The sequence below is a fragment of the Piliocolobus tephrosceles genome, chromosome 10 (assembly GCF_002776525.5).
Source record: "Piliocolobus tephrosceles isolate RC106 chromosome 10, ASM277652v3, whole genome shotgun sequence".
In the NCBI taxonomy this organism is placed as follows: Eukaryota; Metazoa; Chordata; class Mammalia; order Primates; family Cercopithecidae; genus Piliocolobus; species Piliocolobus tephrosceles.
Window position 1 is genome coordinate 8,195,522 of NC_045443.1, and position 16,449 is coordinate 8,211,970.

The 16,449-nt window shown below is 45.5% G+C and overlaps 1 protein-coding gene across 1 annotated transcript in view; it reads right to left on the reverse strand.

Moving 5' to 3' along the window:
• The window catches only part of LOC111555955 (solute carrier family 2, facilitated glucose transporter member 3-like), a 79,575-nt gene extending 64,340 nt beyond the window's left edge, over positions 1-15,235 (reverse strand). The window contains exon 1 of the mRNA XM_026449256.1: positions 15,104-15,235. Coding sequence (XP_026305041.1) covers positions 15,104-15,235 — 132 coding nt within the window. The remainder of the gene's footprint in view (positions 1-15,103) is intronic.
• Between the last annotated feature and the right edge of the window lie 1,214 nt (positions 15,236-16,449).

Sequence of the window (16,449 nt, forward strand, 5' to 3'; positions counted from 1 at the left end):
TTTTTTTTTTTTTTTTTTTGAGACGGAGTCTGGCTCTATCGCCCAGGGTGCAGCACAGTGGCCGGATCTCAGCTCACTTCAAGCTCCACCTCCCAGGTTCACACCATTCTCCTGCCTCAGCCTCCCGAGTAGCTGGGACTAAAGGCGCCCACCACCTTGCCCGGCTAGTTTTTTGTATTTTTTAATAGAGACGGGGTTTCACCGTGTTAGCCAGGATGGTCTCGATCTCCTGACCTCGTGATCCACCCGTCTCGGCCTCCCAAAGTGCTGGGATTACAGGCTTGCACCACCGCGCCCGGCCTAGTATACTTCTAAAAGAGACACCAGGTCCAGGCTCCATGGCTCAAGTCTGTAATCCTAACACTTTGAGAGGCCGAGGCAGGTGGATTACCTGAGGTCAGGAGTTCAAGACCAGCCAGGCCAACATGGTGGAAAACCATGTCTCTATTAAAAATACAAAAAATTAGCTGGGTGCAATGGCGTGTGCCTGTAATTCCAGGTGATCTGGAGGCTGAGGCAGGAGAATCTCTTGAACCCAGGAGGCGGAGGTTGCATTGAGCCGAGATCATGCCACTACACTCCAGCCTGGGTTACAGAGCAAGACTTCGTCTCAGAAAAAAAAAAGAGACACTAAGCCGGGTGCGGTGGCTCATGTCTGTAATCCTAGAACTTTGGGAGGCCGAGGTGGGCAGATCACTTGAGGTCAGGAATTTGAGACCTGCCTGGCCAGCATCTGTGAAACCCATCTCTCCTAAAAATACAAAAAAAATTAGCTGGGTGTGCTGGCTCATGCCTGTAGTTCCAGCTACCTGGGAGGTTGAGGCAGGAGAATGGCTTGAACCTGGGAGGCGGAGGTTGCAGTGAGCCGAGATCGTGCCATTGCACTCCAGCCTGGGTGACAGAGCAAAACTCCATCTCAAAAAAAAAAAAAAAAAAAAAGAGAGCTCTCTCCTGGATTTTTTCCTTGTGAGGACGCAGCAAGAGTACAGATACCTGTGAACCGGGAAGCATGCCATCCCTAGACAGTGAATTTGCTGGGGCCTTGGTCTTGGACTTTCCAGCCACCCAAATCCAGTGTTGGTGCTAAGTGGAGAAAAGAGGAAGTGTTTACATTGGTGGGAATGTAAATTGGTGCAGCCATTATGGAAAGCAGTATGGAGATTCCTCAAACAATTAAAACAGAACTACCCTGTGATCTACTTCTGGGTATATATCCAAAGGAAATGAAACCAGCACCTTGTAAAAATAACTGCATCCCGTATTAATTGCGGCATTATTCACAATAGCCAAGATACGGAAACAATCTCAACGTCTGTGAAGAGATGAACGGTAGCCCAGCCAACTTAATGAGACCTAAGCTCTGCCAAAAAATTTTAAAACTCACTGATGCCAGGAAAGTTCTGGGTACAAAGAAAAAAAAAATTAGGCGAGTATGGTGGCATACACCTGTAATCCCAGCTACTCAGGAGGCTGATGTATTTGACTGTTCCTATATCTCATATATGAGAGAGATCATGTAATATTTTTTTTTCTGTCTGGCTTATTTCAATTATCATGATATCCTCCATGCTGCTGTGAATGGCAAGATCTTGTTTTTTAAAGCTGAATAATACTTTTTCTTTTCTTTTTTTTTGACATGGAGTCTCGCTTTGTCACCCAGACAGTAGTGCAGTGGCACAATCTCAGCTCACGGCAACATCCGCCTCCCGAATTCAAGCGATTCTCCAGCCTCAGCCTCCCAAGAGTTGGGATTACAGGCACATGCCACTCGGCTAATTTTTGTATTTTTAATAGAGGCAGGGTTTCACAATGTTGGCCAGGCTGGTCTTGAACTCCTGACCGCAGGTGATCCACCCGCCTCGGTCTCCCAGAGTGCTAGGATTATAGGCGTGAGCCACCATGTCTGGCCAAAGCTGAATAATGTTTTTAAATTTTGTTGACACAAGGTCTTGCTCTGTTACCTAGGCTGGAGTACAGCAACATGATCATAGGTCATTGCAGCCTCAACCTCCTGGGCTTAGGAAACAGAGTACAAAAAAAAAAAATTTTTTTTTTTTGAGATGGAGTTTCATTCTTGTTGCCCAGGCTAGAGTGCAATGGTGCAATCTTGGCTCACTGCAACCTCCACCTCCCAAGTTCAAGCGATTATCTCACCTCAGCCCCCGGAGTAGCTGGGAATACAAGCACGGGGCATCACATCCAGCTAATTTTTGTATTTTTAGTAGAAGTGGAGTTTCACCATGTTGGCCAGTCTGGTCTGAAATTCCTGACCTCAGGTGATCCACCCCACTTGGCCTCCCAAAGTGGTAGGATTAAAGGTGTGAGTCACTACACCCAGCAAAAAAATTGTTTTAAATTTTTGTTTTGACTTACGTTTATTTATTTAGAGATGAAGTCTCACTCAGTTGCCCAAGCTGGAGTGCAGTGGTGCCATCTCAGCTCACTACAACCTCCACCTCCTGGGTTCAAGCAATTCTCCTGCATCAGCCTCCCGAGTAGCTGAGATTACAGGCACATGACATCATGCCCAGCTAATTTTTGTATTTTTAGTAGACAAGGGGCTTCACTATGTTGGTCAGGCTGGTCTCGAACTCCTGAGCTCATGATCTGCCTGCCTCAGCCTCCCACATTGCTGGGACTACAGGTGGCAGCCACCACACCTGGCTAAGTTTTGTATTTTTAATACAGACGAGGTTTCATCATGTTGGCCAGGCTGGTGTCAAACTTCTGACCTCAGGTAATCTGCCCACCTCAGCCTCCCAAAGTGCTGGGATCACAGGTGTCAGCCACTGCGCCCAGCCCTGGGTTCAAGCGACTCTCCTGCCTCAGCCTCCCAAGTAGCTGGGACTACAGGCACCTGCCACCATGCCTAGCAAATTTTTGTATTTTTAGTAGAGACAGAGTTTCACCATGTTGGCCAGGCTGGTCTTGAACTCCTAACGTCAAGTGATCTACCCACCTAGGCCTCCCAAACTGCTAAGATTACAGGCATGAGCCACCCCGCCTGGCCAGTTTTAAAGATTTTTAGACGGTTAAAGTATATACTGTGGGTGTATATTTGTACTGTTGCTAACATCTTACCAGAAAAAAATAAAAACATAGTTAAATATCTTTCTCAAGTGAAATGAATGTATTAATATGGAAATTGGGCCAGGCGGGGTGGCTCAGGGTCATAATCCTAGCACTTTGGGAGGCCAAGTGGGCGGATCACGAAGTCAGGAGATTGAGACCCTCCTGGCCAACATGGTGAAACCCCGTCGCTAATAAAAATACAAAAATTAGGTGGGCATGGTGGCACATGCCTGTAATCCCAGCTACTCGGGAGACTAAGGCAGAAGAATCACTTGGATCAGGGAGTTGGAGGTTGCAGTAAGCCGAGATCCTGCCACTGTACTCCAGCCTGGTGATGGATAGAGACTCTGTCTAAAAAAACAAATGGAAAAAAATAAATTCCCAATACCTTATAGTTCCCAGTAACACTAGTAGGAATAAAGACAGATTACAGCACAGCACATTTAAGGATTTGAGAATTTACTTGGAACCATGGATAATTCCTATTTTAAACATTTCTAGCCCAGACATGGAGGCTCACACCTGTATTCACAATACTTTGGGAGGCCTAGGCAGGAGGATAACTTTGTTGCGGCAAACTGAGGAATAGCGAGACCAGTACAGGTGAATAAAAGAGGATTGTTCATTTAAGGTACACACCGGCTCAGTGGATTCAAGTCCAAAAAGCTGAGCCTTCAGCAAAGACAGAGTGGGAGTTTTTATAAATAGGCTTACAAAAGCAAAACAAATGCAGTTAATCATATAGTGTATGACTTACGGCCTTTAGCTGGTGGTCTTGTAGATATGTGGAAAGGAAAACAAGAACTGGCTAAATACAGACATTTGTAAAACATAGTCATGCTTAAGAGACCAAGGAAAGGAGCGTCAGTAAAAAGAATTTGTCTTTCTCGACCGGGCGCGGTGGCTCATGCCTGTAATCCCAGCACTTTCGGAGGCCAAGGCGGGTGGATCACGAGGTCAGGAGATCGAGACCATCTGGGCTAACGCGGTGAAACCCCGTCTCTACTAAAAATACAAATAAATTAGCCGGGCATGGTGGTGGGCGCCTGTAGTCCCAGCTACTCCGGAGGCTGTGGCAGGAGAATGGCGTGAACCCGGGAGGTGGAGCTTGCAGTGAGCCGAGATCGCACCACTGCACTCCAGCCTGGGCGACACAGCAAGACTTCGTCTCAAAAAAAAAAAAAAAAAAGAATTTGTCTTTCTTTTTTTTCCTCAACCTTGCCCTGGAAGGCAGAGGCAGGGTTATCTGGAGTCCATTCCTTTGGCCTTGGCTTTTCGGACAGTGTTACCTTATAACTGTCCTTGAAGTGAGCTGCTAACAGAGGAAAACTTCTTTTCTTTCTAACCCTTGCCTTGCCACATTCTAGGCCTTAGCTCTTACTTTTCTTGGAGTGAATAAATGTAGTACTTATTATTATTATTTTAACGTCTGCCTCAGCTTGAGGCCAGGAGTTTCAGATAGCCTGGAAAACCTAGCAAGACCTCAACTCTGCAAAAAAAAAAAAAAAAAAAAAAAAAAAAAAAGTTGCACTCCAGCCTGGATGACAGAGCAAGGCCCTGTCTCAAAAACAAAAACAGAGGCCGGGTGCCGTGGCTCACGCCTGTAATCTCAGCACTTTGGGAAGCCAAGCAGGGTGGATCAACTGAGGTCAGGAGTTCAAGGCCAGCCTGCCCAACATAGCGAAACTACATCTCTACTGAAAATGCAAAAAAAAAAAAAAAAAAAAAAAAATTAGCCAAACGTGCTGGCGGGTGCCTGTAATCCCAGCTGCTTGGGAGGCTAAGGCAGGAGAATCGCTTGAACCCGGGAGGTGGAGGTTGCAGTGAGCCAAGATCACACCACTGTACTCCAGCCTGGGCAACAAGAGCGAAACTCTGTCTCAAAAAATAAATACATAAAAATATAAGAACAAGTTTTTAGGCCGGGCACAGTGGCTCATGCCTGTAATCCCAACACTTTGGACGGGCAAAGCAGGAGGAACACTTGAGCCCAAGAGTTCAAGACCAGCCTGGACAACATGGTGAAACCTCATCTCTACTAAAAATACAAAAAATTAGCCAGACGTTGTGGCTTCTGCCTGTAATCCCAGCTACTAGGGAGGCAGAGACAGGAGGATCATTTGAACCTGGAAGGTGGAGGTTGCAGTGACCCCAAATGGCACCACTGCATTCCAGCCTGGGCCTCAGAGTGACATCTCCAAAAAAATAAGAAACAACAGGCCGGGCATGGTGGCTCACACCTATAATCCCAGCACTTTGGGAGGCTGAGGGAGGTGGATCACTTGAGGTTGGGAGTTCAAGACATTCTGACCAACATGGAGAAACCCCGTCGCTACTAAAAATAGAAAATTAGCCAAGCATGGTGGCACATGCCTGTAATCCCAGCTACTTGGGAGGCTGAGGCAGGAAAATACCTTGAACCCGGGAGGCAGAGGTTGCAGTGAGCCGAGATCGTGCCATTGCACTCCAGTCTGGGCAACAAGAGCAAAACTCCATCTCAAAAATAAATAAATAAATAAATAAAAATTTTTAAAAAGAAACAACAAAAAATATCAAGACTGAGGCAGGGGAATCGCTTGAACCCAGGAGGTGGAGGTTACAGTGAGCCGAGATCACACCACTGCACTCCAGCTTGGGCAACAAAGCAAGACTCTGTCTCAAAAAAAAAAAAAAAAAGCTGATTAATCAATATTAACCAATATTGATAACAGAATTCCATCAAGATTACTATTGAGGCCGTGCTGGGATCACGCCTGTAATCCCAGCACTTTAGGAGGCCGAGGCGGATGGATCACGAGGTCAGGAGATCGAGACCATCCTGGCCAACATGGAGAAACCCTGTCTCTACTAATAATACAAAAATTAGCTGGGTCTCAAAAAAAAAAAAAAAAAAAAAAAAAAAGGCCGGACGTGGTGGCTCATGCTTGTAATGCCTGCACTTTGGGAGGCTGAGGCAGGTGGATCACGAGGTCAGGAGTTCGAGACCAGCCTGGCCAACACAGTGAAACCCTGTCTCTACTAAAAATATAAAAATTAGCTGGGTGTGGTGGCAGGTGCCTGTCATCCCAGCTACTCAGGAGGCTGAAGCAGGAGAATCCCTTGAATCCAGGAGGGGGAGGTTGCAGTGAGCTGAGATTGAGCCATTGTACTCCTGCCCGGGCAACAGAGCTAGACTCCACCTCAACAACAACAACAGCAAAATGAGCTGGGCGTGGTGGCACATGCCTGTAATCCCAGCTACTCAGCAGGCTGAGACAGGAAAATCGCTTGAACCAGGAAGTCAGAGGTTGCAGTGAGCGTAGATCGCACCACTGCGCTTCAGTCTGGCAACAGAGCAAGACTCCATCTCAAAAACAAAAAGATTAATATTGATTAATTAATTGTGACAAATGTACGATGCCTATGTAAATATTAACAAGGACAGAACAAGGTATGAGGAGTATGAGAATTGTGTGTACCATCTTCTTAATTTATCTGTCAATCTAAAATAAAGAGCTTATTTTAAAAATTATCAGCCTGGGCTGGGTGCGGTGGCTCACACCTGTAATCCCAGCACTTTGGGAGGCTGAGGCAGGTGGATCACTTGAGATCAGGGGTTCAAGACCAGCCTGGCCAACATGGCGAAACCCCATCTCTACTACAAATACTAAATTTAGCTCAGCATAGTGGCGCACACCTATAATCCCAGCTATTCGGGAGGCTGAGGATGGAGAATCACTTGAACCCAGGAGGCAGAGGCTGCAGTGAGCCGAGATCCAGCCACTGCACTCCATCTTGGGTGATGAGTGAGGCTGTCTCCAAAAAACAATATTTACTTCAGACTTGTTCACCATATGGAGGTTGTTTCTAAATTCAAATTAAAAAAAAACAAAAAACAAAAAACTAGTACCCTTAACAAATGCTTTCTTAGCTAGGAGCAGTGGCTCATGCCTGTAATCAAGCCCTGTGGGAGGCTAAGGCGGGTGAGTCACCTGAGGTCAACAGTTTGAGCCCAGCCTAGCCAACATGGTGAAACCCCGTCTCCACTAAAAATACAAAAATTAGCTGGGCGTGGTGGCGTAAACCTGTAATCCCAGCTACTTGAGAGGCTGAGGCAGGAGAATTGATTGAACCCAGGAGGCAGAGGTTGCAGTGAGCCAAGACTGTGCCACTGTACTCTAGCCTGGTCAATAGAGTGAAAGTTCATCTAAAAAAAACAAAACAAAACAAAAAAACAAACAAACAAAAAACCAGGGCTGGGAGCAGTGGCGCCTGTAATTCCAGCACTTTGGGAGGCTGAGGAGGGCAGATCACGAGGTCAGGAATTCCAGACCATCCTGGCCAACATGGCAAAACCTCTGTCTCTACTAAAAATGCAAAAATTAGCTGGGCATGGTGGACGGCGCCTGTAATCCCAGCTACTGGATAGGCTGAGTGGGGAGAATCGCTGGAACCCAAGAGTTGGAGGTTGCAGTGAGCCAAGATCATGCCATTGCACTCCAGCCTGGGTGACAAGAGCAAGTCTCAGTCTCAAAAAACAGACAAACAAAAAAACCCAAAACCAACCAAACAAAAAAACCCCACAAATGCTTTCTTTTTCTTTTTTCTTTTTTTGAGATGTAGTCTCACCATGTTAGCCAGGATGGTGTGGATCTCCTGACCTCGTGATCTGCCTGCCTCGGCCTCCCAAAGTGGTGGGATTACAGGTGTGAGCCACCGCGCCCGGTGTGAGCCACCGCGCCCGGCCTGACCCTGAACAATTACTTGGGATAACTCACTTTTTTTTTTGAAATGGAGTCTCGCTCTGTCGCCCGGACTGGAGTGCAGTGGCCGGATCTCAGCTCACTGCAAGCTCCGCCTCCCGGGTTTACGCCATTCTCCTGCCTCAGCCTCCGGAGTAGCTGGGACTACAGGCGCCCGCCACCTCGCCCGGCTAGTTTTTTGTATTTTTAGTAGAGACGGGGTTTCACCGTGTTAGCCAGGATGGTCTCGATCTCCTGACCTCGTGATCCGCCCGTCTCGGCCTCCCAAAGTGCTGGGATTACAGGCTTGAGCCACAGCGCCCGGCCAGGATAACTCACTATTTAGATCATTCACTCTTTGGATGCTGTATGATTAGGATCAACAGCTTTATTTTATCCCACATCAGCTAACTGAGGCAACACCTAAGGTCAAGATAAGAGAATTGTCATAGGTGCTGGACTTTTCTCTCCCCAGGAACATCATCATCATTTCACTTTCTTCAGCTCCACTCGCATGTTCTTCTTCCTCCTTCTCTAACACCTACTGAGAAATTGAGGAGGCGACTGTCTTCTGGGTCAGTAATATGCTGTTCCAGAGAAAGGTTCTATTTTTGTTTGCTAAACTTTGGAACGCATTCTTAGATACTCCTCCTTTCCATGCAGGCTAGACTTACTAGGGGTTAAACAGAAATCCCTTTTTATATTGGGTCAAAGATCCCCTAAGGGTAGAGTGGAAAAGAGGAAGTCATAAATACCCTGGCAACAATAGTATTCAGGGTCAGGACATTTTTTTTTCCTCATATTTTTCAGGAAGCAAAAACAGTCAGGACAATTTTTGACAATGCGGTTTGATGGCTTAGTCTTCCGAACTCTCCAGTAGATCTTAGAATTTGGTATACATAGTAATTCAGTCCTTGAATATTAAAAAGCCTTTAGTTAGAGTACAATCTGACAAATCCAAAGCTGAACCATGAGTCAGAAATTTTTTTTTCTAGCACCATAGGAAAGAAAAATAATAATTAAAAAAAGCCAGGTGCGGTGGCTCAAGCTTGTACACCATTTCGCGAAGCCGAGGCGGGCGGATCACGAGGTCAGGCATTGGAAACCAGCCTGGCCAACATGGCAAAACCCCATCTCTACTAAAAATACAAAAAGTAGCTGGGTGTGGTGGCAGGCACCAGTAGTCCCAGCTACTTGGGACCCTGAGGCAGGAGAATCACTTGAATCCAGGAGAGGGAAGTTGCTGTGAGCTGAGATCCTGCCATGGCACTCCAGCCTGGATAATAGGAGCAAAACTTCATCTCAAAAAAAAAAAAAAAAAAAAAAAAAGAAAAAAGTTATTGTAACTGTGCAATTTTCTGAATGTCAATGTTTTAGCTATTGGAAATGATTCATTAATTTGATAAATTGGTACTTTTTTTTTTTTTCATGCTGCCAAGCACTGTAGTTTGAGCAGTGCTTCTCTAATTTAGTATATGCAAAAATCAGAGATTCTTTCAAGCTCTAAATCATGGGGCGGGAAAAATGAAAAGTAAACATACAAACAAATACAAATCAGAGATTCGTAAAGGACAGATTTCTGGGCCCACCTACAGAGATCTCATTCCATAGGTCTCAGTGATGCCTAGCCCAATAAGAGATGCTCATCGTGGAAAAAGGAGTTGGTAGTGTCTCACTTTTCTGTTAGTTGAATCTTTTATTCAGCTTCAAAATTTCTTCTCATGGTGAGGTCATTAATGAAACAGCCACGAGCAAGTTAATTAAACTAGATGATAGATACATATGTTAAGATTTATTATATTGTTCACTATGTAAGTGTGAAATTTTCCTTTTCTTTTCTTTTTTTTTAAGATGGAGTCTCTCTCTGTCGCCCAGGCTGGAGTGCAGTGGTGCAATCTCAGCTCACTGCAACCCCCGCCTCCCAGATTCAAGCAATTCTCTGCCTCAGCCTCCCAAAGTGCTGGGATTATAGGCTTGAGCTACCTCCCCCAGCATTTTTTTTTTTTTTTCCATTCTCACAGGGTGGAGTGCAGTGGCGCGATTTCGCTCACTGCAACCTCCACCTCCCAGGTTCAAGGGATTCTCCTTCCTCAGCCTCCTGAGTAGCTGGGATTACAGGCCTGCGCCACTACCTCCGGACGGCCCTTTTTTTTTTTTTATTTTTTTTTGAGACAAGGTCAGGCTGTCACTGAGGCTGGAGTGCAGTGAAGCAACCACGGCTCAGTGAAGACTTGACCTTCTGGGCTCAAAGGATCCTCCCACCTCAGCCTCTCAAGTAGGTGGGACCACAGGCATGTGCTGCCTAGCCCAGCTAATGATTTTTTTTTTTTTTTGAGGCAGTGTTTTTCTTTGTTGCCCAGGCTGGCCTCAAATGCCCGGGCTCAAAGCAGTCCTCCTGCTTTAGTATCCCAAAGTGCGGGGACTACTGGCGTGAAGCACCACAGCTAGCTAAAATTTTTCATAATAAAACGATTCTTTTAAGGGAAAAAGTATGCTTGTGTTTTTATAGGTATAATAGGCAAAATAAGTGAAGAATATGCCAGATAATTCCATTTGTTATTTCTAAACTAAGTAGTTTCAGTAGCTGTGGGGTTCATCTTTCCATCATTGGTAATTGCAGAGTAACTCTACCTCCTAGAGGAAGGATGACTGTTTGTTGTAAATTAAAGACTCATTGTTCAAGGCTCATTGAATTGTCAGTGTAGGGGACCTGAGGCAAAGAGCATAGTTGTTTTCAAGAGTTATTTTGTATATCACATTGATGTGCAGTTCAGTATTTAAATGTAAGAAAATGACTCCTACCCTCTATTTGTTTACAAACCTTAGTTCTCATTTATGCCCCTTCCTTCATCAACAAACAATGATTTTCTACTTTTTGTGTGATTCTCTCTAGAAGAGTAGTTCTTAGCATTCAGAGTATTCAATAGCATTCAGAAAAATCACCTGGTTTCAATGGTAGGCTGTCATGAAAAAAAAAAAAAAAAAAAAATCACAGGGAGAACTTTAAAACACAGATTCCTGGTCCCTACCACCAAAGATTCCTATTCAGTGGTGAAGCCCATCAATCAGCATCTCGAACAAGCTCCCAGGTGGTGCTGAGGATGCTGGTGAATGAACCATACATACTCTTCTAGGGTTGCAGGCAAGGCAATAAATAAAACAGGCAGAAAATGAAAATAATTGCCCTCACAGAGCTTATATTCCAGTGATAGTAGGGAGATAAATCAGATAGGTAGGTAGATAGATGGGTAGATACATAGATAGATACATAGACAGAATGTGTATTACTTACCTGTGTTGCCTGGCCAAAGGGTGGGTTCATATTTGGCATGTATGTCAACCCAAGCTGCACCTGACCTTTTCTAATCATCTCCAAGGCTACCTATTGCCCTATCCAAATCCTATCACTTGAGTTATTCAGAAAGTCTCCCAACTGTCATCTCTGTTGGCACCCATGCCCTCCTATAATCTAGTCCCAATGTATTGGTTAGAATGATTTTTTGTTGTTTTTTAAAGATGGTCGTATCAAGATACTCCTTAGATCAAAATCTTCCTTTGGCTTTTTCTCATTCAGCCACAAATCAAACTGCTGAATCACAGAATCCTTCCTCTAGCCCTGTACTTTACACTCTGTCTTTGTCTCCTTGGGTTCTCCCATAGCACCATTAAGTTGGCCCCTCAATGATCTGGGAAGAAGGCAGGAAATCTCCAGAATCAGGGCTTTTGCCACCGATGTTTTCTCTCTGGTTCTTCCTCCAGAAATCTACCTAGCTTTAATATGACCTCCTTAATGAAGTGTCCCCCTCCCTATTCTCCACTTGATTCTTCATTATAGCACTTAGGAAAGGTCAACTGCAGCTTGGGTTGGCACACATGCCAAATGTGAACCTACCCTTTTGGCAAGAGAAACAGGTCATCTCCACCCCAGCAGTCCTGTGATACAAGCAGTAATGAAAGAAATAAAGAAATGCATGTTTTTAAAAAGCATAATCATTTTTTGACACTCCGCTGGTTCACCAAGCCCTTTTGTTCATGTGATGATCAAAAACTCACTCAACAGTGGAAAACAGAAGCATATGAAAGAAATAAAATTACAAGAAAGATGCCATTGAATTCTACATATATTTTGAAGGCATAGTTGACAAAGTGACTTTAAGATTTTGGACTGGCCGGGCATAGTGGCTCATGCCTGTAATCCTAGCACTTCGGGAGGCTGAGGCTGGTGGATCACAAGGTCAAGAGAACCAGACCATCCTGGCCAACATGGTGAAACCCCGTCTCTACTAAAAGTACAAAAATTAGCTGGGTGTGTGATGCATGCCTGTAGTCCCAGCTGCTCTGGAGGCTGAGGCAGGATAATCGCTTGAACCCGGGAGGTGGAGGTTGCAGTGAGCCGAGATAGTAGGAGAAATACCAAGAGAGGCCAGACGTGGTGGCTCACACTTATAATCACAGCACTTTGGGAGGTCGAGGTGGGTGGATCACGAGGTCAGGAGTTTGAGACCAGCCTGGCCAAGATAGTGAAACCCCATGTCTACTAAAAATACAAAAAAATTAGCCAGGCGTGGTTGCGGGCACCTGTAATCCCAGCTACTCAGGAGGCTGAGGCAGGAGAATCGCTTGAACCTGGGAGGTGGAGGTTGCAGTGAGCTGAGATCATGCCACTGTACTCTAGCCTGGGCAACAGAGCAAGACTCTGTCTCAAAAAAAAAAAAAAAAAAAGAAAGAAAAGAAATACCAGGAGAATATAGACTAATTAGAAAAGACTTAATTTAAAACGTACAGTCTTTTTCTACCTGTGGTCACCTATTACTTCTCAGGTCTCTGGACTCTAATTTCCAATGACCAATTTGACATCTCCATCTCCATATAAACCAACATGATCAAATATATACATACACAGGTATCGGGCCCTGGGCTGGATGTAATTAAGATGGCTACAATATGGACAAGACAGTGCCTCATGCATATTAATGTTACAGGAAAAGGATCCCAATCCAGACCCCAAGACAGGGTTCTTGGATCTAGTGCAAGAAAGAATTCAGGGCAAGTCTGCAAGGCAAAGTGAAAGCAACTTAAGAAAATAAAGCAAAATTAAGAAAGTAAAGGAATAAAAGAAAGGTTACTCCATAGACAGAGCCGCTCAGAGCGTTGCTGGTTGTCTTTTTTTTTTTTTTTTTTTAAAAAGACTGAGTTTCACTCTTGTTGCCTAGGCTGGGGTGCAACGGTATGATCTCGGCTCACTCCAACCTCTGCCTCCCCAGCTGAAGCGACACTCTGTTATGCCCAGACCGTTTATTCCCCAAAGAAGACCACCAGAGTCCAGAGTCAAAGCCAAGCGGCAAGGATCTTTATTGCAAGTTCGAACTTGGTCCCTCCGTTCCACAACATACAAGAGGGCCTTGAACAATGCGTGCGCTCGCTTTTTATAGCCCGATGAAAACAGGATATGTAAGGTTACAGAGAAACAAGGGAATTCTTTAGGTTACAGCATTACAATTGGTTAACATATTAAGTTATACATTTAGCAGTTATCTATTGGTTCCCATGCTTTCAGTACAAACGGTACTCTCCAGGTGGTGTTTGTACTGGGCCCTGGAAGTTTGGAATGTTTACACTGGGCCCTGGAAGTTTGGAATGTTTACACTGGGCCCTGGAAGTTTGGAATGTATGGAGGAAGCTGAGAAGTGTGTCTGGCTCCTTTCAACTCCTGCCTCAGCCTCCAGAGTAGCTGGGATTACAGGCATGCACCACCACACCCGGCTAATTTTGTATTTTTAGTAGAGATGGGTTTCTCCATGTTGGTCAGGCTGGTCTCGAACTCCTGACCTCAGGTGATACACCTCGGCCTCCCAAAGTGCGGGGATTATAGGCGTGAGCTACCGTGCCTGACCTGGTTCCCCCTCCCTTTTTTTTTTTTTTGAGACGGAGTTTCGCTCTTGTCGCCCAGGCTGGAGTGCAGGAGCGTGATTTCTGCTCACTGCAACCTCTGCCTCCCAGGTTCAAGCGATTCTCCTGCTTCAGCCTCCTGATGGGATTACAGGTGTGCACCACCACACCCAGCTAATTTTTGTATTTTTAGTAGAGACAGGGTTCCATCATATTGGTCAGGGTGGTCTCGAACTCCTGACCTCAGATGATCCACCTGCCTTGACCTCCCAAAGTGCTGGGATTACAGGCACGAGCCTGGTCGCCTGGTTCCCCTTTTTTATGGTTATTACTTGATGATACGCTAAACAAGGGGTGGATTATTCATGCCTCCCCTTTTCAGACCATATAGAATAACTTCCTTAGGTTGACTTGGCATTCCTAAACTGTCGTGGCGCTGATGGAAGTGTAGTAATGAGGATGAACAGAGGTCACTCTCTCTGCCATTTTGGTTTTGGTAGGTTTTGGCTGGCTCCTTTACTGCAACCTGTTTTATCAGCAAGGTCTTTATGACCTGTATTTTGTGCTGACCTCCTGTCTCATCCTGTGATTTAGAATGCCTTCACCATCTGGGAATGCAGCCCAGTAGGTTTCAGCCTCATTTTCCCCAGCTCCTATTTAAGATGGAGTCGTTCTGGTTCACAAGATTCTGATAGTAATCTGCCCACTAAGTGTTAGTTGCCGTGTTCTCTCCCACAACTCCCTCCTGTTGCACCCCTGCCTTTGAGTCCTGCTAAACAACAGTATTGGAATCCATCATTTTCTCTGGTGCCTTTACCCAAAAGGTTAATTTTCTGGAATTCCCTTCTCTCCACATTTTTCCTTCTCAGATCACCGAAGATTGTCCAGTCTTCCCTGCCCATCCCTCCCCGACCCCAACCTCTATTATTTGTACTCTCTTAGCATCCAGTGCACTTTTTTCAGTACTTATCACACAAGATTATAATTGTCTTTTTGGTCTATTTTGATCTACTCTACTAAATTGCTGGCTCATTTTAACACATCCTTACGCCAGCTTGTTCCAACAAATCTGAAGTCAGACAGCTTCCTAAACCTCAACTGTATTCAAATGGCTTTCCTTGGCAAAGAAAGTAGTAAGTTGGCCTTCCAGCCACAAGCCCCCTTCCCTTTGATCTTTCACTCCCTAGACTCTTACCCTAGACACAATGGGACAGGGAGCGGGGGATGGGGGAATTCAGCTCAGACTTTTATGCAAAGTCCGCCTTCAGCAAAGAACAAAGCTTCTGGTACCTGCCCTTTGGAGAGCTGCAGGCAAGCTCAGCCATGGTGAGTCTTGATGGCCTTGACAGCCCCCACTTACCAAACTGTGCTATGAGACATGGACTACCTGCCTGAAGCATGATACACCTAGTTCCACTTACCTGCTCCCCGATGACCCTGTTCTGACTCTTCTCCAGAATGGAGGTCTGAGAAGAAAAAAGATGATGCCACATTTCGTCTCCTTGCTTCTCACCCAGCAATACTTTTACTCTCAACAGTTGGAGTCTTTGCATGACAAAAGTCAGCTTGTGTGGGAGCAAAGCCAACTGCTCCGGGTATAGACCTTAGGGGCAGAGTGCAGAGGAGAATGAGTCAGAGTTGTGTCTTCAAAAATTACATAATTGAGACTTGCTAAGAGTTTAGTTTTCTGGGTGGGAGATTGGAAAAGAGAAAGAAATCTTAGGTTGCTTTTTCTTTTTTCTCTCTCTCTCTTTTTTTTTTTGAGACAGGGTCTCACTCTGTCACCCGGACTGGAGTGCAGTGGCACTATCTTGGCTGACTGCAACCTCCGCCTCCGGTGTTCAAGCAATTCTCCTGCCTCAGCCTCCTGAGTAGCTGGGATTACAGGCACCCACCACTACAGTCCAGTTAATTTTTTTGTGTGTTTTATTAGAAATGAGGTTGCACCATGTTGGCCAGGCTGATCTTGAACTCCTGACCTCAGGTGATTCACCTACCTCGGCCTCCCAAAGTGCTGGTATTACAGGCATGAACCTCCGTACCTGGCTAGGTTTCTTGAATGTTGGGTTTGGGAACAGAAAGGACAATGGAAAACTTTAGACTTTTTTTTTTGAGACAGAGTCTCACTCTGTCACCCAGGCTGGAGTGCAGTGTCACGATCTCAGCTCACTGCAACCTTCACTTCCCAGCTTCAAGTGGTTCTCCTGCCTCAGCCTCCTGAGTAGGTGGGACTACAGGTGCATGCCACCATGCTCAACTAATTTTTTGTATTTTTAGTACAGACGGGGTTTCACCATGTTAGCCAGGATGGTCTCGATCTCCTGACCTAATGATCCGCCCACCTCGGCCTTCCAAAGTGCTGGGATTATAGGCGTGAGCCCCCGCACCCGGCCACTTTAGACTATTTATGACCGTAAATGTTAGTGCTGGAACCCAACTCTAAAAACTTTATTCCTTTGGAAAATACACCTCCCTCCCACCTCAAAAAAACCCCCCAAACACACAAGATGGGCACGAGGTAATATTGAAAGACATGACAATATCATCATTCCTGATTTAAAAGTTGGAAACGTGGTGAACCTAGAAGTATTTATTGCTGGGTTTGTCTTCAGGTTCTGTTGTCCAGTTTTCTAGTGCCCGACCTAGTCTGGGTTACTCCGCAGCTACTTTTGCATTATAATGGCCTTGGTGAGACTGGTAGAAGGGATTAACTGAGAATTCACAAGGGTGGGGGTGTGCCCCCCAGGAGGGGTGGGTCTAAGGGTGA